Source organism: Somniosus microcephalus, chromosome 17 (assembly GCF_052327205.1).
Source record: "Somniosus microcephalus isolate GS21.2 chromosome 17, FLI_Smic_1.0, whole genome shotgun sequence".
Classification (NCBI taxonomy): domain Eukaryota; kingdom Metazoa; phylum Chordata; class Chondrichthyes; order Squaliformes; family Somniosidae; genus Somniosus; species Somniosus microcephalus.
The window spans coordinates 52875175-52899957 of NC_141003.1; the positions used below are offsets into that span (position 1 = coordinate 52875175).

The 24783-nt window shown below is 41.9% G+C and overlaps 1 protein-coding gene across 2 annotated transcripts; it reads left to right on the forward strand.

Moving 5' to 3' along the window:
- The first annotated feature begins 4640 nt into the window (after window positions 1–4640).
- Window positions 4641–24535, forward strand: selenoo1 (selenoprotein O1). Of its 2 annotated transcripts, none has more exons than XM_086010337.1 (9): window positions 4641–5266; window positions 6318–6521; window positions 6629–6809; window positions 9573–9703; window positions 14221–14501; window positions 15409–15565; window positions 16752–16937; window positions 19091–19247; window positions 23017–23198. In XM_086010337.1, the coding sequence occupies exons 1-9, from the start codon at window positions 4737–4739 to the stop codon at window positions 23050–23052; spliced, it is 1863 nt and encodes a 620-aa protein (XP_085866463.1). In that variant the 5' UTR covers window positions 4641–4736; the 3' UTR covers window positions 23053–23198. The 2 variants fall into 2 exon arrangements, with proteins under 2 accessions (XP_085866463.1, XP_085866462.1); XM_086010336.1 differs by having other exon boundaries at window positions 4644–5266; window positions 23012–24535.
- Window positions 24536–24783: the final 248 nt, after the last annotated feature.

Here is a 24783-nt window from a genome sequence, read left to right on the forward strand (position 1 = left end):
ACATTGCCAGAAGAACCTGATACCCCAAAGAGGCGTTATCCAGACAGAATCAGGAAGCCTCCTCAAAGACTGAACTTATAATTGCTTAAACTTAACCAGTGTATCTAGCAACCGTAATTGTGATTGTAATTAGTTATCATTTAGTTGTTAAATGAATGTTATGCACTGTTTATCTAAAAGGGGAGGAATTGTTGTGTATGTACCTTTAAGAGAATAACTGGTCTCAGACTGCAGTACCAGCGGTGACCACCCCTGTATAAAAGGCGCTAGGGAGCCTCTGTTGTTTTCAGTTTCACTATTGACTTCCATCAGTAAAGACGTGTTTTGTTCAACTCATGCTGTCCGTGTCTCAATCATTCACGGACGTAATAGCAGACCATTCAGTTCTTACATTGAGCGGATGGAGATGTTTTTTAATGTGAATAACATTGAGACCGAAGGTGCAGACGAGAATGTTCAAGCTCAAAATAAAGTAATTCGTGAATGTAAAAAAGTTATTTTTCTAACAGAGATCGAGCCAGATGTCTACGGACCAGGAAAAGCGAAGGATGCATCGTTTGAAGACATTGTCGAGAAACTCAAGGACCATTTTGACCCAAAGCCGTTAGAAATAGCAGAGAGCTCTAAGCTTGGGGTACCAGAATCTAAAAACAAAGTGAAACCATCATTGGCTCTTAAGAACTTGTCTTTGCATTATAACTTCGGCACATTTTTGGACTGTGCGTTGCAAGATAAGTGTGTGTGTGGACTGGTGGATGAGCGCACACAGTCCAAGTTACTGAACACTCCAAATCTAACGTTTGACATAACAAAATTGCCCTATCAATGCAATGGCATCTAAGAATGCTAGGGAGCTCCATCCAACTCAAGTGACTAGTGCAGCTGAGGTCTACAGTCACAAAACCACCGCCGAACCTAAATTTGTGAGACCAGGTCAAAAGCATGTCGGCGAGAGCAGTTCAGTGAATTGTTATCGCTGCAATGGAAAATACTCACCACAGTCCTGCCAATACAGAAATGTGAAGTGTTTTCACTGCCAGAAGCAAGGCCATATTTCAACAGCTTGCAGAGCTAGATTGAAAGCAAGAAGAACCATTTTAGTGGCAATGCAAAGCAGCAACAACAAAAGGGAGGAATTCACAATACTGAAGTGAACACACCTGATGTTGAAGAACTAGGCATCTACAGTATCTCTTCTCTTAGGCAGTCCCTCGGAACCGAGGATGACTTGCTTCCACAGTAAAAGCCACTAGCGGCAATGCTAGCAGTCGTGAGAAAGACTTCCGTACAAAACTTTTGATCAGTGACCAATATATTGATATGTGTATCGACATGGCAGTGGACTGCTCTATCATGAGTAAGGATACATATGAGAGTAAGTTTAATCAAATAACCACTTATAAAGAGTACCGTAGAGTTAAAAACCTACTTCAGAGATATCCTAGAGACATGGACAAATGGAATGTACAGTTCAACACAATGGCCAGTCAGTAACGCTGCCTATTATTGTACGAGCTACAACAGGCCAACCTTCATGGGCAAAGACTGGTTGAGAAAGTTGAAACTAGACTGGAAAAACATCTTCAGTGTAGATGCTTCAAAGAAGCGACTCGACACAATGCTGAACAAGTATGAAAGCATGTTCACAGACAGTTATGAGAGCATCACTGGGTATGATGCACATATCTGCATCAAGTTCAACGCGAAGCCTGTCTATTGTAAGGCAAGGCTGGTCCCCTATGCATTGAAAAGTCAGGTGGAGGAAGAGCTAGTGAAACTGAGAGAGAATGGAATGCTAGTAAAAACTGACAAAAGTTAATGGGCTACCCCAATTGTGGTAGTGCCCAAAGCAGACAAAACTGTACGCTTGTGCGGTGACTACAAAGTTACTATCAACCAAACAATTGATGATGAGCAGTATCCGTTACCTACATCACAAGATTTGTATGCAGCACTCTCTGGGTAAAAGGTTTTCTCCAACTTGACTTGTCGCATGCTTATGCTCAGCTGAATATTGACAGAGAGTCAACAGTAGCTCACCATCAACACACACAAGGAACTGTACTCATACACCAAGCTGCCATACGGTGTAAAGTCCTCCCTCAAAATCTTCCAGGTTACGATGGATAAGATTTTGCAAGGAATTCCAAATTGCTTATGCAATCAAGATGATGCGCTGATCGCAATAAGCAGCAAGGAAGAAAATCTAGAAGTGTTAGATATAGTGCTTCAAAGGTTGAATGACCACAATGTCAAATTGAAAAGGAGCAAATGTGCTTTTATACAGCCCGAGGGTGTGTACCTTGGTCTGAAAGTTGATGCAAATGGCTTGCAACCGGTGAAGGAAAAGGTTGATGCTGTCATCAATGCTCCAAAGCCATGGAATGTGTCTGAGTTAAGAGCTTTCCTTGGAATGGTCCAGTACTACGCATGTTTCTTACCTGAGTTAGCGACCATGCTAGCTCCATTGCACGAGCTCCTCAAGAAGGATGTCCAGTGGAAGTAGATGAAAACGCAACAGGAAGCTTACGACGCTTGTAAGAGAAGTCTCTCTCGCAATGCTCTACTTGTGCACTATGACGCAGGGCGTCAGCTTAAGTTAGCGTGTGATGCTTTTAGCTATGGCGTGGGCGCTGTCATAAGCCACGTAATGGATGACGGCCAAGAGAAACCAATCACATTTGCATCGCAAACCCTCACAAAGAGCGAAAGAAACTACGCACAAATTGGAAAGGAAACACTCGGCAAAGCGTTTGGAATCAAGAAATTCCAACAGTTCCTGATCGGCAGAAACTTTACCCTGATAACCGATCACAAACCACTCCTATCAATACTGGGGGCCCAAATCTGCCATCCCTGCAATGTCTACATCAAGAATGCAACGTTGGGCAGTGTTGTTGTCAGAATGTGACTACACGATTGACTTATCGCACTTCAAAGCAAAACGCAATCGCAGCTGGTCTTGTCCAGGTTGCCACATGAAGACTCGTGTTGGGAGTGAAGGTGAGATTTTCACACTAGGTGCAGTTGACAAAGACTTTCCCGTGAATGCAACTGAGATTGCAAATAAGACTCAAAAGGACTCAGTACTGAAAACAGTGTATGAAAACACCTTGAATGGATGGACTGATCAGTGGGCAGACACAGAATTGAAACCATTCTATAACCATTGTACTGAATTGTCTTGTGAGCAAGGTTGTATCAAGTGGGGAAACAGAGTGGTGGTACCTACTTCTGAGTTCGGAACCAAAACAAAACAGCCCGAAAATTGGTTCAACACCAAAACCTTTTGCAAGGCGATCAGGAAGGCTCCGCAAAACTTATTAAACTGGATTTGTAGTTCATTTGATGGAAAGAAAGCCAGGAGTTTTTGTTATGTGGTACATGTTATGCTGGGAAAGGTGGGACCAGAGTTTTGTTTTATTTCAAGGGGAATATGTACATTTTTTTTAAGGGGGAAGCAGTGTAATGTATTATCACATGGTTTGTCACATGGTTTAGTATGTGTATGCTCAGTTGGCTCTGGCTTAGTAAAGCACGTACATGAACTAGCAACTCATCCTGTCTCTGTCCTTCATTTGTTCTACTTACATATATTACAGCCATCCCATCCTTAATATCTCCTTCTCTGGCTTGGCATCTGTTTTTGTCTGATTACACTTCTGTGAAGCATTCTTGGGCTGTTTTTCCATATTAAAGTGTTAGAAATGCAAGCTCTCTAATGGCCATACAGGGCTAAATAAAAGTAAGTTTGGAAAGTTTCAACCCCCTTCCTAATGGTTGAATCCCATATATTGGCTACTGTGATTAAGAGACAATATAAAAATGCCACATTATGCGAGCAAATAGACACCATAAGCGCAACTTTTAAATATCGAATAACTATTTTCAACTTTCTTTTAACACGTAAAACGTTTAATAAGGAATGCTGGTGATCTTACTGGAACGAGCAGCGCAATGTGACGCAGTTGAATGATCAATTGAGAAGATCGTTAAAAAAGAGAACGCTCTTCATTTAAAAATAAATTGGTAAACTTATTTGTCGAGAATGAAGAACTATTAGAAATTCTCTCCAAACAAATAAAAAGAACAGAATTTGCAATTAAATAACGATACACTGACAGGAGACTTAAATAAAAGGTGAAAACTGTTTTGCTGTGTACTTTTCAGCGAAGACGACACCCCTTTAACTGGCAGTCCTCCAATGAGTGCTTCCACTCGCTGCCTGGCTCAGCGGCTCCCCCTTGGGATTTTCGAGGATGACATAAGCAAAGAAAACACACACACACAGAAAAGCAAACACAAATATTATATATATTTTTAAACTGTTTATTTATGAAATGCATATTTAAAAAAACACTTTTCAAAAGTCTTTGTGCGGCACATTGCACTGGAGGGTGAACCTTAACTCTGGGCCAAGTTGTCCAGTGGTTAGACGCGGTAAACATCCGCCTGGGAATAGAGAGTGCAGCTTGGGTGCAAACTGTAACAACGACAAAAAAAAATGGGTTTTGCAAAACTAACCTCCACAAATCTTATTTAAAGTTTTATTAGAAAAAAAAACCTCCACAAAGCAGCACAATAAAACTGAGACCAAAAGAAAGAAAGAAAGTGAAAGCAGCTGCCACATTGCAGTGCGAGCGAGTTTTGTGTCTGGGCTGTGGCGGAAGTGAATGTGTCGGCTCTGCGCCAGCCTGCGGTTACTTTGTTGCCCGGGTTGAGTTGTGCCGCTGTGTATGGCAGCGGCTGTGGCTCGCTGCGTTCTCCGTTCCGTCCCACTGAAGAGCGGCAGCGGGGCCACGCCGGCCGGCATGCAGGCGATGGGGACGGGGGGCAGCGGCCAAGTGTCCCCGCACCGCCCCCGCCTCCGCTTCGACAACCTGGCGCTGCGCTCGCTGCCCCTCGACCCGTCCGCCGAGTGCGTGTCCCGCCAGGTGCCCGGCGCCTGCTTCTCCCGGGCCAGCCCGTCGCCGGTGGAGAGACCCCGGCTCGTCGCCTGCTCGCTGCCGGCCCTCGGGCTCTTGGAGCTGGGCTCGGAGCCCCAGCGGCTCGGGCTGTCGGAGCAAGAGCTGGCCGAGTATTTCAGCGGCAACCGGCCGCTGGCCGGCTCGCAGGCCGCCGCTCACTGCTACTGCGGCCACCAGTTCGGCAGCTTCGCCGGGCAGCTGGGGGACGGCGCTGCCATCTACCTGGGCGAGGTGCTCAACGGCCGGGGCGAGAGGTGGGAGCTGCAGATCAAAGGCGCCGGATCCACCCCGTACTCCAGGTCAATACACCACCAACTTGCTTTTGCAAACTAGCCGATGGACTTTTGGGCAGGATGCTTAAGAGCCAGTGAAAGGCGAGTGCCCATTAAATCCGGCCTTTGGCTCCAGTTCAGCCTCTCTAGGCCCCCCTCCTGTTTTTTGACTCTTGCAGGCCTGTTGGGAGGCCAATCCTGAATTTGGGATCTCCCATTGCGTCCATCAATGGAAGCCACCCCACATTCCTCCTTTCCCTGCTCGGTATCTATTTCCCACCTATAAAGCACTCTTGACATTTTATTATTACGTGGGGAATACTCTAAGTAAGATTTCTAAATACACGTGTGACATAATTGACACAGGTGGCCTAAAATATAGCTAACCTGTGTTGAATTATTAATTGGATTGGGAGCGAAGTTTATGTCTGTATTGGATAAATCCAGATGTAAATGGACCGACTGTTCTAATACAGAGTTTAGGGGGTATGATGTATTCTTGGAGCCAGCTTCCTACAAAATCTCTTTCTTGGCTGTTCAACTCCTGACTTCCGTGACCTATATTGGCTTCTGGTCCCCACAACGCCTTCAATTTTAAAATTCTCATTCATGGCCTCGCCCCATCCTGTCTTTATTATCTCCTACAACCCCTCCCCTGAACTCTCCCTTGCTCCTACTCTGGACCTTGAGCCAATTTTATTCCCCCTGCCCCAGTTGCCACACTATTGGCTGTTGTGCTTTCAGCTGCCTAGACTCCACACTCTGGAATTCCTTGCCTAAGCCCTTCAGCTTTTCAATCTCCCTCTCCTCGTCTAAGACCAACCATAAAACCCATGTTTTTGAACGAGCTTTTGGGTCACCCAAATATCTCCTTTGGCTCTTTGTCCATTTATGCCTTGGGATGTTGTGCTATGTTAAAGGCACTATATAAAAGTTGTTGTTGCAGCATGATGCATCTGTTTTAAGTACAAACCTGTTGCAGGTTTTAGTGTTGGCTTATAGTTGTATATAGTATTTTATATAGTAATCTTGTGCCATTCATAATATTGTAGATTATGTTCAAATTTATTTTTGACAGGCAATCAGATGGTCGAAAAGTGCTTCGCTCCAGTATAAGGGAATTTCTCTGTAGTGAGGCCATGTTCCATCTTGGAATTCCAACAACACGAGGGGGAACTTGTGTAACATCTGATTCTAAAGTCATTAGGGATGTGTTGTATGATGGACATCCAAAATATGAAAGATGCACTATTGTTCTTCGTATTGCTCCAACATTTTTACGGTATTTAGGATTTCTGTTTAATTTTTCAGAATTTATCAAATATCAAAGTTACTCTTAGTTCATTAACTATAATAGTAAATGTATCTTGTTTTATATTTTAAAATCAGGTTTGGATCCTTTGAGATCTTTAAACCTATGGATGAGCATACAGGTCGAAAGGGACCTAGTTGTGGTAGAAATGATATTCGAATTCAAATGCTCGACTATGTTATTGGGACATTCTATCCAGAAATTCAGCACGCACACTCTCAAAACAAGGTGCAGCGAAATGCTGCTTTCTTCAGAGAGGTAAGAATTTGTGAAATAAATAACTGTGCAGGAGAATACAATGCTGTTTACATGTGAGCTTTTGTTTTTGACCTTGTGTACCATAACTTTAGTGTTCATTGCAAGCTCTCACTACCCAGAGTACACAAGAACATAAGAAATAGGAGCAGGAGTAGGCCATTTGGCCCTTCGAGCCTGCACTACCATTCAATGAGATCATAGCTGATCTTCTACCTCAGCTCCACCTTCCTGCACTATCCCCATATCCCTTCAATCCCTTAATATCCAAAAATATATCGATCTCTGTCTTGAATATACTCAATGACTGAGCATCCACAACTCTCTGGGGTAGAGAATTCCAAAGATTCACAACCCTTTAAGTGAAGAAATTTCTCCTCATCTCAGTCCTAAATGGCTGACCCCTTATTCTGAGACGGTGACCCCTAGTTCTAGACTCCCCTGCCAGGGGAAATTTCCTCCCAGCATCTACCATGTCAAGCCCTGTAAGAATGTTACATATTTCAGTGAGATCACCTCTCATTCTTCTAAATTCTAGACAATATAGGCCTAGTCTCAATCTCCCCTCATAGGACAAGCCCTCATCTCGGGAATCAGTCTGGTCATCAGATGTGGATTATTTGTTGACCATTATATGTTCTGTTACTGCTGCTGCATACAAGTGTACACTATAATGCACATTACAAATTGGAATCAAACCGGCCAGGAAGGTTCCAGGTTTGATTCCCAACACCTGATATGAAGATCAAAGGTTTGGTGATGTACCAGAAAGAAGGGGAAAGACATAATATTTGTTAAAGATATAACCAATTTGTTTTGCATGATTATTCTGGAGGAAAAAGGTGGTCCAATGCGTTAGAATGCTGCCTGTCACTACAGCTGGTCATTAAAGCACTAACGCCGAGCAAGAGACGAGTGTAGGTTTGATTCCTGTTTTGTCAGTTCCAATCTTGGCTATACCAAATGGAAAGGTGGAGGCTGTAGTGTCTCCGATTGGGAGAGTCATGCCTGACCAGTATCTAGCGCATTAGTTAAACCCAAATTCACACTTCCTTCACCCTGGAGATCAATTTTCATTCCTTGGCAGCCTCCTGTTTCTACCCATCACAAACTTTAGCATGTCTAGAACTCCATGGTACATGTCCACAGTATATCATGCATACCCATCGTCTCTGCCTTGTATGACCGTTGATTCTCCTTTGTAACCTTAAGTACTTTGATTTTTGGCCTTTTCAAATGATTGTGGCATTTAAAAAAAATTAAAAAAAAATTTTTTTTAATTAAACTAAACTCACGTTTGGGATGCCACAATGATGCAGCGATGTGAGCTCGCAGTCTGTCTCAGTGTAACATTTTAAATGTGCTAATGAAAGCCAAGTACAATTTCAAACTTTTTGTTGTGATTAGCGCACCATGTAGATCGTTATTTCCCCCCTCCATTTTACACACAACCTGCAAGCGATTATTTCACTTAAAATTTATTGAACTAAGATGTGAAACATATTCAGAGATAAAAAGCAAAAATGAATGTTATGATTTAAAATGCAGCTCAGCATTAACCCAATATGTGCAGGTTAGGTTGATTGGCTATGATAAAAATTGATCCTTAGTGTTAGGGGGATTAAATACGTGGGGTTACGGGGATAGGGTGGGATATGTGTTGGTGTAGGGGTTCCGGGGATTGGGAGGGATATGTGTCGGCTCGATGGGCCGAAATGGCCTCTATCTGTACTGTGAGGTTTCTGTGATTTCTGTGAATATCATGCAATTCATTTTCTTTCAAGAGGAAACAAATCTGTAATATTTACAATCTGTATTTTATAATATGAAATCTTTAATCTGTCTTTAAGCATATTATATTGCAGAGATAGGTACTTGTGATATCACTACCTGGATAGATCATGGAAGCAGACTGGGTCAGACTATTAGCAGCATTTGTCACCTGGGCTGGATTAGGCCAGGGTGGGACTGGGTAGGGATGTGGTTGGCACCCAGCTGACGAGAAGCAATGCTATAAAATATCCTGTGAGGTAAGAATGACTTACAGACCATTGTGGCCCATTTTAACTGCCTCTCTAATGTCTTGTCCGACCAGCTATAAGAGCCAGTAGTGTCGGCCTGAGACAAGGTCAACCCTCTGCCTACTAAGCAGCAGAAATGGTCAGACCAGATGGACCAAAGACAAGGGATCATATGCAAAGAAATGATTAATTTTTTTTAATTGCCTTTTCATCTGTGGAGCCAGATTTTGATTTTGGCCCAAACTGGGACTCTTCTGTTTAAGGTATCGTAAGCAAAATGAATCTGGACAGTCACTGTCCCAGTTGACCTGAGTTCACAGCACAAATGTGCCTCCAAAGTTTGCTATGGATGACGTAGCTGCCATATTCCTTAGTACTTTTAAAAAGCAATCTATCACATTGGTGCAGCAGTAAGATCTTATGGGCTGGGTTCAAGTGGGTGGCAAGGATCTTATGATGGGTGTCTTCATTGTAACGAACACATTCTGAGTCTAATGTGTAATTGTTTGATTCTTTTAATCGGTGTAAAGATGTTTAGTTTCCCAGCACTATCTTGCATCTACCTTGAACACAAAACTGACCAAAACTGAAAACAGAACTGTGTTAATCAAATTTACAGAACCTGGGTATGTTTCAAAAGGTGCTCTTTTTGCAGAAGTATGTGTTAAAATTGAATAGTGGCCTTTATTATACACTTAAAAAAGACCCGCTGCATGTTGCTGCTCCTGTTTTACCAAATCTACAGGTAACCAAGAGGACAGCCAGACTGGTTGCTGAATGGCAGTGTGTTGGATTTTGTCATGGTGTACTAAATACAGACAACATGAGCATCGTAGGGCTCACCATTGACTATGGACCATTTGGTTTCATGGACAGGTATGCGGATTTTGAATGTAACTAGGAATAATTTATAATTTTGAGGGGTTAAAACTTTGTTTCAAATGTAGTTGCCAAACACATCATAGTTTTCGTCTATGGAACTAGCTGAATGTTTCTGTGCTGTACGACATGCCATGTTACCAATGATAACAAGTGTTGCAAGGGAAGTTACTTAGTAATTTTGCTGCTGTTGTTATTTTATCTTTCTGCCTTCATGCTGCCCTTTCAGCCAAGATGAAGAAGTTTCTGCCATGGGATTTGCTAAATGCTTTCTGTGTGCTGTGTATCAGACAAAGAGAGGTGCAGGTTTTGGAGCAGATTTTATCATCCTCTGGCTGTTTTTATTAAAAAAAAAAAAAATCTTTTTCCTTTTTGAATTTCTACATCCTGAAAATTGATATAACAGGCCCATAGAAGACTGCTGCACTAACTCATCGCTTCATTAATTTTACATAGATGTTCAGCATTTTCTCTTGCCCTTCCCATCATTGACTTTGTTTCACTGAATATGGATTCTTGTTGAAAATGTGAATGTTGGCTACTGTTCACATCAGTTTTGCACCTGCTAAAAGTCAAAATATTTACTCAATTTTATTTAATTTTAGCCAGTTAATGGATCTTCATAAACTTGGTATTTAACTGGGCTTCTCAACCTCTTTGGTTTTTAAAAACAATTATTCTGGGAACTATTCATGTAACTCTGTAATGGTGTTGTCGTAACTTTTTATTAAGGTGGTTCATTGTATTGGAGTGTGACTTTGCAGTGCCATAGAAGGTTGAATGTAGGTGTTACAACTGGGGTCCCTCCAGATGTTTTGGTTGTGCCCAACACACAAGTCAGCTTCCATAAGCAAGCGTGCAGTTCCTATGAACCGAATCTTCACCTTGTGCATAAAGGACCTAGGATAGCAGGTTGCCAGGCGAACAATTAACCCTTTTATCTTTGAGGTATGCACTGGATATAGTGTGGAATGCCTCCATATACTGCTCATCTTCCAACTAATGGTTAGAACCACACTACCTGTCATCTCGGTCTAAAACCCTTAATTCAGGTTAATTAAGAAATGTTCACTGCAACAAAAAAACAGACATAGATAGATTGCAGTAATTTACTTAACTTTACTCCATCTGTTAAGCTATAAACATTTCCCCACATAACTTGGACCAGTGCATTTCTGATGACCAGTTTTACATTTCACTGAACTTGGGTGGACTATCCTACCAATTCCCAGCACATATAGTGGAACAGCAAAGTGTGAAAACATTGAAGAATGTAGACAGCTAGCTGGGTTATATGGTTTCCTACCCTTTGCAGTCAACCGAGTACAAAAAATTACAAACCGTATCCCTGCCTATAACCTGTGTTTGGGTAGTACCTGTACTTCATGGTTGTGGATCCACACAACAAAAAACTCAGAAGAAACATTGTGCTGTGAAACTGCTGCCAGAACAAGGACATGGTGGAACTGCTAAATTAATATTTTACTTTGGTCTTCACAATGGAAAAGGAGGATACAATACCACAGGGAGAAGGAAGGTGAGAGATTATTAAGGGGAGAAACTAAAAGGGATTACAGGAAACTCTTCTAACCGGCACCTAAATATCCAGAAATCTCTCTTAACTGGCAAAATTCAGGAGTAGGTTCAGGTAAGTTTTACTATATATTAGTGGCCGTGTAGCCGGGGTTCCTGCACCTGTGGCCGTGCAACAAGGACTTCTGGATCTGTGGCCATGTAACTGGGACTCCTGCACAAGTGCCGTGTAACCGGGGCTCCTGCACCTGTGGCCGTGTACGGGGCTCTCGTACCTTGGTAAGTATACCTCTCTGTAATCCGGACTTTTTGATCAACCGGCACCATGCCGGTCTCGTCGGTGCCGGATAAAAAAAGAGTTTCCTGTTGTATGAACAGAAAAATTGTAATGGACAAACTGAAGGGACTGAAATCCAATAAATCTCCTTTTGTCAATCTGGTGTGCACAGAAATGTAGTTTTAGCATATTTAAGCTCCAACAGTGTCTTTACTTTTTGCCAATCTGTCTTAATTTCTCTGGACTTTGGTATGCAGAGTATCTCCATAAAAGGAGAGAGTGTGTACCCCATGTGGTGCAAGCAGAAACTCTCCCTGTATGGATATCCCAGTAGCTTGGTTTGGGAGACTTGAGCACAGTGATGAGTTTCTGTGCATGTCACATCAGTGAATTGTGAAGAACAAGAAATTGCAGAAGGATATATTAAGTAAGTGGACAGAATGATGACTGATGCTGATTAACCCAAATGTGCCAGATAATAGTTTGGACAAAAGAATGAATTACAGTCCAGGTGCAGAAACATTGGTGGTTGTAGAACAAAGGACTTTAGAGATCCAGATTTGCAAGTCATTATCAGTTAGCTTGTATGTAAAAAAAAAAAAGAGATTGAAAAGGCAAATGAGCAGATGGGTTAAATCATGAGGGGTGTAGAGTATTAATGGAAGAAGGTGAGTGCCACTGTGGTATACAGAGTGATGGACAGGCCTCATTTGGAGTACAGGAGACTTTGGTTTATCCAGAGGTTGTATGCCCGGAAACCTCGATCAACTGGCAGAAATCAGGAGCCGTTTTGTTAGGTTTTTTTTCTTTTTTTTTTCCAACAGTCAGGCTCTGGAAAGTCTCTCTGAAGCTGTTGCTAAGCTACAGAGACACTTCCAAGGTACGGGCTGACTGTTTGAAGCTGTTGTTAAGCAACAGTGTTTGTTGTCAGATACGGAGATGAAAATCTCCGTATGCTTCAACATTAACGCTGGTATGTCCGGCAGTTTTGATAGATCGGCAACAGCTCAGTCCCGTCGGTGCCGGATATAACAAAGTTTCCTGTATTGTGCTCAGATTTGGTCACTACCACCATTAGAAGGATATACTGGCTTTGGGAGGGAGTTCTGCGATGATTCCACTGGATGATATCTGAGATGAAGTGACTTGACTATGATGAGAGTCAAGGTAAAGTTGGGTTCGAATCATAGCACAGAAATGGGAAATTGGCCCATTCAAGCTGGTGTTTTTTCCCCTACATGAGCCACTTAATGTAATTCAAATTCTCCTGCTCGCTCCCTGTAATATTTAATATTTTCACTGCTGCCAACGAACCGGAGCTGAAATGTCGGGAAAACGGAGCGGGGCTGAAATGTCGGGAGTGGGTCAAGCAGGAACACCATCGAAATTTCCAGATCAGTGCGCAGAGCGTTTTGTGCAGCTTTCAGTCATTGAAATCAACTTCCGGTTCATTGGCAGGAGTCACTCCATTCTTCTAACGCTTCAACAGTGGTTTGTGACAGTGTTCCACCTGCTCATCACCCTCTTTTTTTTGTGTGATCATCTTAAATTTGTGCCTGGTTGTTACTATCTCACTGACCAGTGCAAGCAATCTATCATCATTTACATTATCCATAACATTTTATAATATTGAAGACCTCTATCAGATTATCTGTTGACCTTGGCTCTGGTGAGAAAAGCTGTAACTTTTCAGATCTCTGCTCATAACTTGACACTTAGTTGGAGTAGCTGAACCCACTTCCTAGTGGGCATGGGTCCCCTAATTTGGCACTAAATTGATGATCTCACTCGGTGAATTTGGCTTATGTGGAATTTTAAAAAAAAGAAATGTTACAATGGTGTAGGTAGGGAGTGCTTGTCTGCGTTTCGGGCTGATGCACATTGTGGATTATTGCGGAGAGAATTTTACTCTACGCCTGACTGTACTGTACCTGACTTGGGAGTGTTTGGTACTCGCACTGGGTACCAAAATGGAACATGTTTCAATACCCAATGGTAACACACCTCAACTAATGAACAAAACAAATTCACAAAGTTGATGTACAGGAAACTTTCTGGTATCCGGCACTGACGGGACCGAGCTGGTGCCGTACCATCAAAACTGCCGTAGAAACCAGCGCTAATGTTAAAACATACGGAGCTTTTGAGCTCCGTGTGAATCAACAAACCCTGTTGCTTAGCAACAGCTTCAAAACAGTCAGCCGCAGCTTAAAAGCGTCTCTGTAGCTAAGCAACAGCTTCAGCTAGACCTTGCAGAGCCTGACTGGGGGAAAAAAAAGCAACGAGAAGTAAAAAAAACTTATAGGAAACGGCTCCTGAATTTTGCCGGTAGATAGAGCTTTCCGGACATTTAACCTCCGGTTAAACGAAAGTTTCCTGTATTCTCCTGTGACCTAATCTGTATTTTGAATTGCATTATGTAGGAATAAATTAAAAATGCTTTACTTGTCAGTTTATTGTAATACTTTTGTTTTAGATCAACAGTTTTCATTTTGGATTTGCAAGAAACTACATTTGTATTTTCTGAAGTGGGTGTGCATTCATGCATATATTTGTAGTTTTATACATATAGCAGTACTTTCAATGTACAAATAATTCAGGAAAGGTTATGGATAATTAAATTCAGTAATGCATTGTACTGCAAAGATAACATAAAAGGTTCCAGCATGATTGATATAATGTCCCATTTCTTCCTCCAACCAAGGTTTGATCCGGATTATAGATGTAATGGTTCTGATAATAGAGGCCGCTACGCATACAACCGACAGCCTGAAATCTGTAAATGGAACCTGGGTAAGCTGGCAGAGGCCTTGGCTCCTGAGCTGTCCCTGGAGGAGGGTCAGTCTATCATTGAAGAGGAATACAATGCTGAGTTCAAGCAACACTACCTGCAAAAGATGAGAAAGAAATTGGGACTTCTTCAATGTGAGAAGGCGGAGGATGGAGAATTAGTTTCTGAGCTGTTGCATGTTTTCAAGATAACAGGTTTGTACAAAAGTTTTATGCTTCCTTTGGTCTTCTAAAGAATTAACTGTACTGCATATTTTGGTATAATCTGCATATTTTGACACCACTCCCTCTAAGCCTATATAAGCACGGTGGCATAGTGGTTAGCACTGTTGCCTCACAGCGCCAGGGACCCGGGTTCGAATCTGGCCTCGGGTGACTGTCTGTGTGGAGTTTGCACATTCTCCCCGTGTTTGCGTGGGTTTTCTCCGGGTGCTCCGGTTTCCTCCCACAGTCCAAAGATGTGCGGGTTAGGTTGATTGGCTATGATAAAAATTGACCCTTAATGTTAGGGGGATTAAATACGTGGGGTTACGGGGATAGGGTGGGGTAGGGGTTACGGGGATCGGGTGGGATATGTGTCAGTGCAGGCTCGATGGGCCAAAATGGCCTCTATCTGCACTGTGGGGTTTCTGTGATTTCTGTGATTATTGATATACACAAAAAATTGCTCTTAACTCTTACTCTGTTTTCTCCCATCTAACCAATTCTTACTCCATTTTGCTATCCTCCCCCTAATTCCATACCCATTACTCTTCTCTAATAATCTCCTGTGTGGTATCTTGTGGGAGAACTGAATGTAGAAAAATACAGAAAGGGAGGCCTGAAATGATAAAAGAGACTGAGTGATTACAGAAGCAGGACGAGTGACATTCGTCCAGATGTGCCAGAAATTTTATGTTTTTTTTTGTGCTGTTCCAATTTCCTTCCAAATCCTAAATGCCAATGCTCATGCTCCAATACATACTGCATGGGCTCCTAGTTGTACCCAGGTTAAATGTAATAATTGGATTTTTTCCATATGTTTACTGTAGTACTTGCACAGAAAATGAAATGAATTAAAACTACAAGCACACTTTAAATAACTTCTGTTTGCTTCATTCAGGTGCAGATTTTACAAACGCTTTCCGTTTACTTGGTGATTTCCCAATTCCTGGAATGTCCACATTTTTCACGCTGGCAGAATTTCTTGAAAAACTGACTGAGCAGTGTGCAACATTGGAAGAGCTAAAACTGGCCTTCACACCAAGTATGGATCCACGGTAAGAATGTACAGTGCATTTTAAAATCCTGACCATGTTTCAAAACCTAGGTTATGAAATAGTTTTGAGATTTTTATAAGGTTTACTTGTAAAATCATTATTTTACACGCTCTTGCTATATTGAGTACGCTGTGTTGTTAATCGTCAGTTGTTTGCAAATTAAAATCACCTTTGTCGTATTTTTATTGCCATGTGTCAATGACCCTCCATTTGTCAACAATGACCAAAGGAACAAAAGCTGTTTCTAGCAAATGATTTTTCCCTAAGCTGCTAATTAAGTTGCAGAACAGTAGTGGCAGGTTACAATGAATGATGGGCTGCAACACTGTGTGAAATATTCTCTCAATACTTTAACATGTTGGAGTACAGGATCTACACTGGGTATCTATCAGTTTCCTACCTATAAAGACCTGCTGACCTCCATCCACAATTAGGCAAATCCATGAATTTTGAAATGCCACTCGAGATCTGTTAGAATATTTCATGACCTTATGGCATTCTGAAAGTGTTCTAACTCTTAAAAATATTGCTGTGTACTATTAATATTGTGTTTTTAACCCAGGTCAATGAATGAGGTGTTGGGATATTCTTATTAGTTTAGGTATCAAAGCGATACTATGATTAAGTGATGTGATATAATGTGTGATTGCATGGCCATTTCCCCTGCCACATGGGTTGGAGGCTTCATACATGTGAAGGTGAGAAAAGTTCCTTGATATGTGAAGTAATAGTTGTAGCTTATATTTTGCTGCACTTTATCCTCTACAAGGAACTATTTACCCACAGAAATAACTTCACTAGAGGCGGCAAATTACAACTTCTTTCACTTGTGGGAAAAGGCTTTTGACATTAGTGGAAGAATTCTTGTAACTTGCCATAAATGGTGGGTAATTTATTCTTTATTTGTTTTAATTAAGTGTGCCCAGTTTTGTTGAAGAAAGCAATGAAATGTTGTAGTTTTGGTTCTCTTGAAAAATATCTGGATAATTCTGGTTTTGCTACACTACAGTTACCCTGCTAACTGTGGCTTGTCCCTTATGTCTCTGTTACTCAGCTTATACTCTAGTAATTTGTATATATTTTAAAATACTTACATTTAAAAAAATCAGTAACATGCTTTTTGAAGTGTTATGAATTCGACTTGGTTCATTCAGATTCTGATCTTGTGCTCTGGCCATCTACACAGGCAGCTGTCCATGTTGCTAGCACTGTCCCAGTCCAATCCACAGCTCTTTGAACTGCTTGGCAACAAAGAAGAAATTGCTAAGGAGTTGGATCGCATAGAACACTTCTCTGAGCTGCAGCAGATGACAACCGAAGAGCTACTGAGCAAACACAAGAAAGCATGGACAGACTGGCTACAAAAGTACAGGTTCGAGACTACAACTTTACAGAAAAAAGTGTGTTAAAATAAAATTTAAGAGAACTCCTAGCTTTCCCCCCCCCCCTCCCGGGCATGTGTTAGTTGAAGGTACCTCCCAGAAGAGCACGAAGCCACACAGGCCAGAATATCCCAGGATTGATTCCGGTTTTCATGTGTTCACTGGGGCGGATGTGGGGTATTACATTTAGTCTCTGTGGCACAGGGCTTGATCATTGCTGGGGTGGGGGTGGCGGTGGAGAATCAACTAGGTTCCCTGCTTCTGGTTGCTATCTAGTGACTCCTAGTGGTAAATTGTTTACCTGATTGTAAATTGTTGATCCTGCAAATCCATTGGCAGGATAGGCGCACCAACGTCTGTGTTGTCGCTCAGGCCAACATCCCCAGCATTGAAGCTTTGACCACATCGTCCGCATGCCCGATACGAGACTCCCAAAACAAGCGCTCTACTCGGAGCTCTGACACGGCAAGAGAGCCCCAGGTGGGCAGAGGAAATGCTTCAAGGACACCCTCAAAGCCTCCTTGAAAAAGTGTAACATCCCTACTGGCACCTGGGAATCCCTGGCCCAAGACCGCACAAAGTGGAGGAGAAGCATCCGGGAAGGCACCGAACACCTCGAGTCTCTTCGCCAGGAGCAAGCAGAAGCCAAGCACAAGGAGCGCACGTCAACCCAAGCACTCCACCCACCCGCCCCTTCAACCACCGTCTGCCCCACCTGTGACAGAGACTGTAGGTCCCGCATTGGACTCATCAGCCACCTGAGAACTCATTTTTAATGTGAAAGCAAGTCATCCTCGGTTCCGAGGGACTGCCTAAGAGAAGTGGTAAATTGTTTAGACGTTGGTTGAGAATGGGATTGAATGATCAGATTGCCTACTGACAATCACTGTCTAGGCTCACACATGGAGAAAGACCACTTGGGTAAAGTGGCCAGGCCTACCAGCACCCATGGAACTGAACTCCAGATCGAGCACTGGGAGGAAGAGAGAAAATCGGGGGTGGGGGGGAAATCAATTTTTAAAAAAATTTTAAAAAAAGGACTTTGAGCATTCATGCAGATGTACACTTTGTAAATTCTGAATGTTGGGGGTCTCTTATGAGTAAGTCATAGTTTGTGTCTCCTGTACCCGTTGCTTCTGTGTAGTACAATCTTTACAAATAATGGTACGGTTTACTTAATGTTTAACAAGCTCACAAAATGTGACCCCAAAACCGCCATACATTTTTCCTCTTGTAATGGATTGTAGCGTTCCTTTTCATATTTAAGGTGCAGAAAAACTCAGTGGTTTCTGTATTTTTTAAGTTTCTTTTTGATTTGTTTGCATAACGTTCAAGCATTAATATAATGTCATTTCTATATTAACTCTCCTATGCTAGTGATAGAAGTTCCCCATTTTAACTGGTGGTCCTTTTTTTTTATTCGTTTATAGGATCTGGGCGTTGCTGGCAAAGCCAGCATTTATTGCCCATCCCTAGTTGCCCTTGAGAAGGTGGTGGTGAGCCACCTTCTTGAACCGCTGCAGTCCGTGTGGTGAAGGTACTCCCACAGTGCTGTTAGGTAGGGAGTTCCAGGATTTTGACCCAGCGACGATGAAGGATCGGCGATATACTTTCGTCAGGATGTTGTGTGACTTGGAGGTGGTGGTGTTCCCATGTGCCTGCTGCCCTTGTCCTTCTAGGGTGGAGGAGGTTGCGGGTTTGGGAGGTACTGCTGAAGAAGCCTTGGTGAGTTGCTGCAGTGCATCTTGTAGATGATAAACACTACAGCCACAATACGCCGGTGGTGGAGGGAATGAATGTTTACGGTGGTAGATGGGGTGCCAATGAAACGGGATGCTTTGTCCTGGATGGTGTCGAGCTTCCTGAGTGTTGTTGCAGCTGCACTCATCCAGGCAAGTGGAGAGTATTCCATCACACTCCTTACTTGTGCCTTGTAGATGGTGGAAAGGCTTTGGGGAGTCAGGAGGTGAGACACTGGCTGCAGAATACCTAGCCTCTGACCTGCTCTTGTTACCACAGTATTTATGTTGTATTTGAAAGGTTAAGATACTGAGTTGGTACTTCTGAACATTCAGATTTGGGCTTTCAATGTGATGATATACCTCAAAGGATGTAGATGTAGTTTTGTTTTGATTCCTTTCAGGTCTCGTTTGGAGAATGAAGCAGAAGGTGTTGATGATATTGCTGAACTAAACACCGAACGTGTGAAGATGATGAATGCAACCAACCCAAAATTTATTCTGAGAAATTACGTTGCACAGAATGCAATCACTGCTGCGGAGAATGGGGACTTCTCAGAGGTGGGTAAATTTCACTAAATTGATTTCAAACATTATGTGCAAAAATAACATTCCTGTGCAAATAAATGGGCGAGGGAAGAATCGCACACTTAAATTTATAAGCAAATTAAGTCTTGAGATCATTAAAGTAAGGCCTGGGGTTTCATGAAACATTAAGGTGCCTTTAATCAACTGAATGAAAATTGTAACTTTTTTTTTAGCATAATGCTACCTCCCTGAGAGAGGCAAAAAAACAGGTGGCCAATCTTGTGAAAAGTTCTGGAGGAAATTCCTCCCTAAAACAATCCAGCAATCTCCAGGAGACTATGGTTCCCAAATATCCATCATTACATGTATATAATTTATCCCCTCTTTTCTCCGCTACCCCCAGCAATAAATACCTCAAATCCTTAAAATAGGACTGTACAGGATCAGACAAGACCATTTCAATAGATCAAAGCAGTTCCAACAGTCATGTACCTGCTACCTCACTTTATCTCTTAAGCTTCAATAGTTTATTTCCTACGTTACAGCAATGATTACATTTTAAAAAGCATTTCATTGGCTGTAAAACAATGTAGGATATCCTGAGGTCATGAAAGGCACTATATAAATGTACGCCTTTCTTTAGATCTTTATCTGTCAAATATTTACCTACCACTCTTGAAATTTAAAGGATCCTCTCTAGATAGACTATTCCACAGATACTCAACCTGTGGTTAAGAAGTTATATATTAACTCTTTTTTACTGAACTTTTGTTGGCATTGAACAGCTCTCTGGGTGAGCTTTATCGATTCCCTTCAAGATCTTAAATACCTCAATAAGATCATCTCTAAGCTGCCTTTTTTCCACTGTAAACATTCCTCATACCTTTTTAGTCTTTCCTTATAGCTTGGGTGTCTAATCCAATTATTTGTACTTCCTCCAAGGCGAGTGGTACCATGCCCAGAATTGTACAAAACACTCAAGATAGGGATGCATCAGTGCTTTGGACAAACTATTTACCACTTTGTTATTTCTTGCTTTATAATCTGCGTCACTGTAGATCCTTTCCCGAGATTCTACAAAGATGCCAAAAGCCAAGTATTCAGCAGGTAGTCGGCATCTCCCAAAAGCTTCCTGTACAATCTTTTTTTTCCCCCTCTTAATGATAGTGGAACTCCGGACTCGATCAAAGCGGCTTTTATATTGACTTCAGTGAGTTTTTTTCCCAAAATGTGTGTTCCTTGCAGCCAGCGATGGTGCCAATTTAAATCGGCCAAATTTTCTTTGGTTGCAGGACACCTGTGTTTCAGGAACTGGTTCCATAAACTCTCCATTCTAATAAGATATTTATTTCGGGAACTCTGACAGAAAATGAGTTTTTCTGCACATTTCAATGCCGAATTAACAAATGGACAGAAAATTGTGGGGAGCACTCCAAGCAGCGAGACTCTCCACCGGTTATGTACATTTGTAAGGTCAGCCCTCTGCCGTCTATGTTGACTTTGACCGTAAAACATTGAAGGAAGAATCTTCAATGCAAAAATCTCCTGCTGTGTATTCACCTGGTACTGTATTCTAAAATAATTTGGATCCATGGTTCAGATCAATATTTAGGGTATTTTTTTTTTTAACAAGTAACATTTCCTGTTTGATTTATTTTTAATTTTGCAACTTTGAATCAGTTGCTCTCAAAGAAGCCTGATCTGACACGTTGGGGTAGATTTTCCCAAACCTGTCGGAAGAAAGCGGGACTTCAGCTTTTGTGTTTTTGACCCACCTACATCGACGTCCGGCCAATCCGCGCGATTTTCCCTTGATTGACCTTGACTTGTAGATTGACCCGCCCAGCGGACTCAGCAGGCCAATTAAGGGCCACCCGGCAACAGGTGATGTCACAGACTGAAATTTCATCTGTCAAGATTTCTTGACTGATGAAATATCAGCGTTTCACAGCTGTTTGAAGCTGTGAAACACTGACAGTTTGAGTTCTAACATGAGTCCTTCTGTACAGACTCAGTTTGAACTGTCACCGGCACTCAAAGCTGAAGGCTGTCACTTTTCACAGATCGCAGCCGTTCAGCTTTAAGTACCGGCTGAGTGATGGGCTCCCGACGGCTACAGGAAGAAAGGCTGTTAAGGTAAGTACAGGTAAGTGAAAGCTCTTTACACACTTTAGACACACCAAACACACTTACCTTTGCACTCATGCACCCATCACTCACCTGAGCACCGACATCATGACCCCTCCAACTCCTTCAACCCGCCTGCTCAACCTGGCGTGGTTTGGAGCCGTCGGGAAACCCACACGAAACCCCTCAAAATAGGGATTAGGCTAAAAACTGCCTGTTAACTACCTGTTAACAGGCAGTTCATTGGCACTAATCCCTTCCCGCCTGGTTTCGTCGGGTCCCAGTGTGGGGCAGGTACCCGTTGGGCGGGATGGTGTCGGGACCTCCAAATTCGGGATCCCCCCCCCCCCCCCCAACACGGCTGAAACCCCGCCTGACGGCGCCCCGAAAATCTAGCCCATTGAGTCTGCATGGGATTTGTGGGAAACTGTTTAAAATGAGAGTTTCCCCTGCAGATAGATATGTTCTTATGATAGTGGGGGAGAATGAGAATATTTACCACTGAAAATACTGCATCCTCTCTTTTCCCCCAAACTACCTCCATGTTCTCAATCCAAGCCTCTTTGAATGTGATGCTTCCTATAATCTACAGTGTTTATTATGAAGTTCCTTATTTAAACTGTCACCAACAAATATTTGAACTGCATGGGCTCTCGAAATCAAATTGTCATTAATAATTTATTATACCAAGAAATAATTCTGATAGAAACTATTGCCCGTATTTTCCGATCCCTATGGGTGTGTACGAGCTGTGTACACACCCGTAGGGACATCGGAAATGCCAGTTTCAGGCATGCGAAGCGCATGCGCTGAAAACCGGCTTTTTAGATCTGTCAAGAATCCTCTTGACAGATCAGACGCCTGCCCTGGAGAAGGGCCTCTGCGGGGGGAGAGTTCCGCTTTCTGCAGAACCTCCGCCCGCTGAAAACACTTAAAAATCTTATGCCTGGTAAAAGCAGTCGTAAGGCCTGCTTTTTACCAGCATAAGAGTTTAAAAAAGTTTAAAAAAAAAAAAAAAAATTCACTCATTTATAATTTTTAAATACTTTTTATAAAAAAAAAAGGTAAGTTTCTTTTTAGCCCAGTAAAAAAACTTTTTTTTCAAAAAAATTAAATTTTCTTTTAAAATATTTAATTTAATGTAATTTTAACTCCTTTTAAAAACGTGATGGTTTTTTAAAAATTTATTGAATGTTTTGATGTGTTTTTGGGTGATCTCTATTCATACTTTTGACATGTCTTATCTGTCAAAAGTATGAAGGGAGATTCCCTTCTCCTGTTGGCTCACCTGGCCCACGTGATCCCAGGGACGCTTGCGAACCGCATGCGCCCCTGGGATACGTGGACCCTGTGCATTTCGACTGTGGAGAGGCCCAGCATCGGAAGTGTCCAGACCTTGGGAGCCTTCAGGTAAAGGCGTAGATTTTTTCTGATAGGCATCCGCACGCAGGAAGCCTCCTATCGGAAATTATGGGCCATTAAATCAGCCAATTCTTAAAATGTTTGTTAAATGTCAGTAGCACAAAGGAAACTATCATTGAAAACTTAAACTCACTAATTGAAAGCGAAGTTTTAAAATTACCTAGAATTACTGACTTTTAGATGTGGTTGAGCTAATTTTGCCATGAGCTATTTTTAGATTGCTCACTGATCTATCTTGTTCCTTTTAGGTTAGACGGGTTCTAAAGCTTCTAGAGAATCCATACAATGAGGAACCCTGTGTGGAAGAGGAGCTGCTACAAGAAGCAACAGTAGAGGCTGCAGCTTCATGTGCTCCATTAAGCAGCAGGAGAATACCGTACCATAGTAAACCACCTGGCTGGGCTGGGCAACTTTTAGTTACCTGATCTTCGTAAACACCTCGTTTTGGTTTCTGGTTAATTCCCGACTGTCGGGATAGACTGTTAAACTGAAGTTTTCTTCAGCGGTGGAGAAGCCAAAGTGAGGTAAATAATGAGTGCTACTTTTTCCTCACAACAGATAAAATATGGAGACTTACCTATGTGAAGAGCAGTACCAGATGTTCTGAAGTCTCTACACCCCATTGTGATATAATGAAAGTATGAATCATCTTGACTGTAATGCAGTCAGCTGATACACCGCATGAAAGGGCTTGGTGCAAAAAGAGAAAATGTTCAAATATATTAGTATAAAAATAACATGCATTTGTATGATCGCTATCTTTACTTCGTACTAAAAAGGCGAGTATTTTAGAGAGATGCCGAGTATGGAATACTGGTTGATTGTTATAGATCTAGTTTTATTTTGCCGACAACTAAAGCAATGAGAACCTATGGAGTATGCACTACTTTGGTTACAAACTGCAGCAATTTACTTTGAAGTAGATATTTTTATACAAGTGGAAATCGCTTTACACCTCCTAAAGAAAGGAGCTTAATTTCATGAAAATAACATCATGTTTTGGATGAGGGTTTTATTTTTGTACAGCGAGCAGAAAGCAGACCAGCTGCAATTTTCCTCCACCTATTGGTTAAATCCTTGAGTCTGAAAGTGGCCGACATTATGTCTGTAATGAGTAAGTGTGTAATGGTGACACTTATAAATATGCAAATAAGCAGGTAATCACAAGAGACTGTGTATTTGTAAACTGAATAGTAATAGACTTTAATGGCGCTCTTGGTGTAAGTGACATTGAACCACTCAATTGTGCATAGAATGATTTCGTTTACCCAAAGTAAGTTGTGAAGGCAAGAATCTTATTCAGGTGAAGGCCACTTTATTTAATGTACTGCGCTTGTATTTTCTTCAAGTTAATTTTTAGTTTAATGTAATTCCATTGTTGAATAAATGATGTCTAAATGGGGTTGTAGAACTGTTGATTACCAGACACTGGTGCTGCTCTGGGAAGTTTGAAATGTACGATCTCCAGATAAAATCTGTTATCATGAATACAAAGATATCAACTCGGATATACTGAGCTATTTTTGTAAGATGTGGAAACTGTTGTACTCTTGTAAAATGCTCAGCATTTTACGAAATGTTAACGCACAATGTAAGCTTTTAATTGGATGATGATCTGCACTGTGATTTCTTGGGGAATGTTTTTATACATCCATTGTTTAGAGCCCTATTCGTATTGTAAAAGATTGAACTTGAATCTGATGCATTTTAATCTGTATGGGAATTGCACATGTATCCTGTTCCCTGCAATGCAATAAATAAACAATCATTAACAGGAATCTTGAAAGAATTAATTGTGTATGTATGTATGTGTCTACATATATCACCTTTTACATCCTCAGGACATGCCAAAGCGCTTCACACCCAGTGAATTACTTTTGAAGTGTAGTCATTGTTATGTAGAGAAACACTGCAGTCACTTTCCAGAGGCCTGGACTAATGATCCGAACACTTGAGTTCAAATCCCACCACGGCAGCTGGGGAATTTAAATTCAGTTACAGGAAACTTTGGTTTATCCGG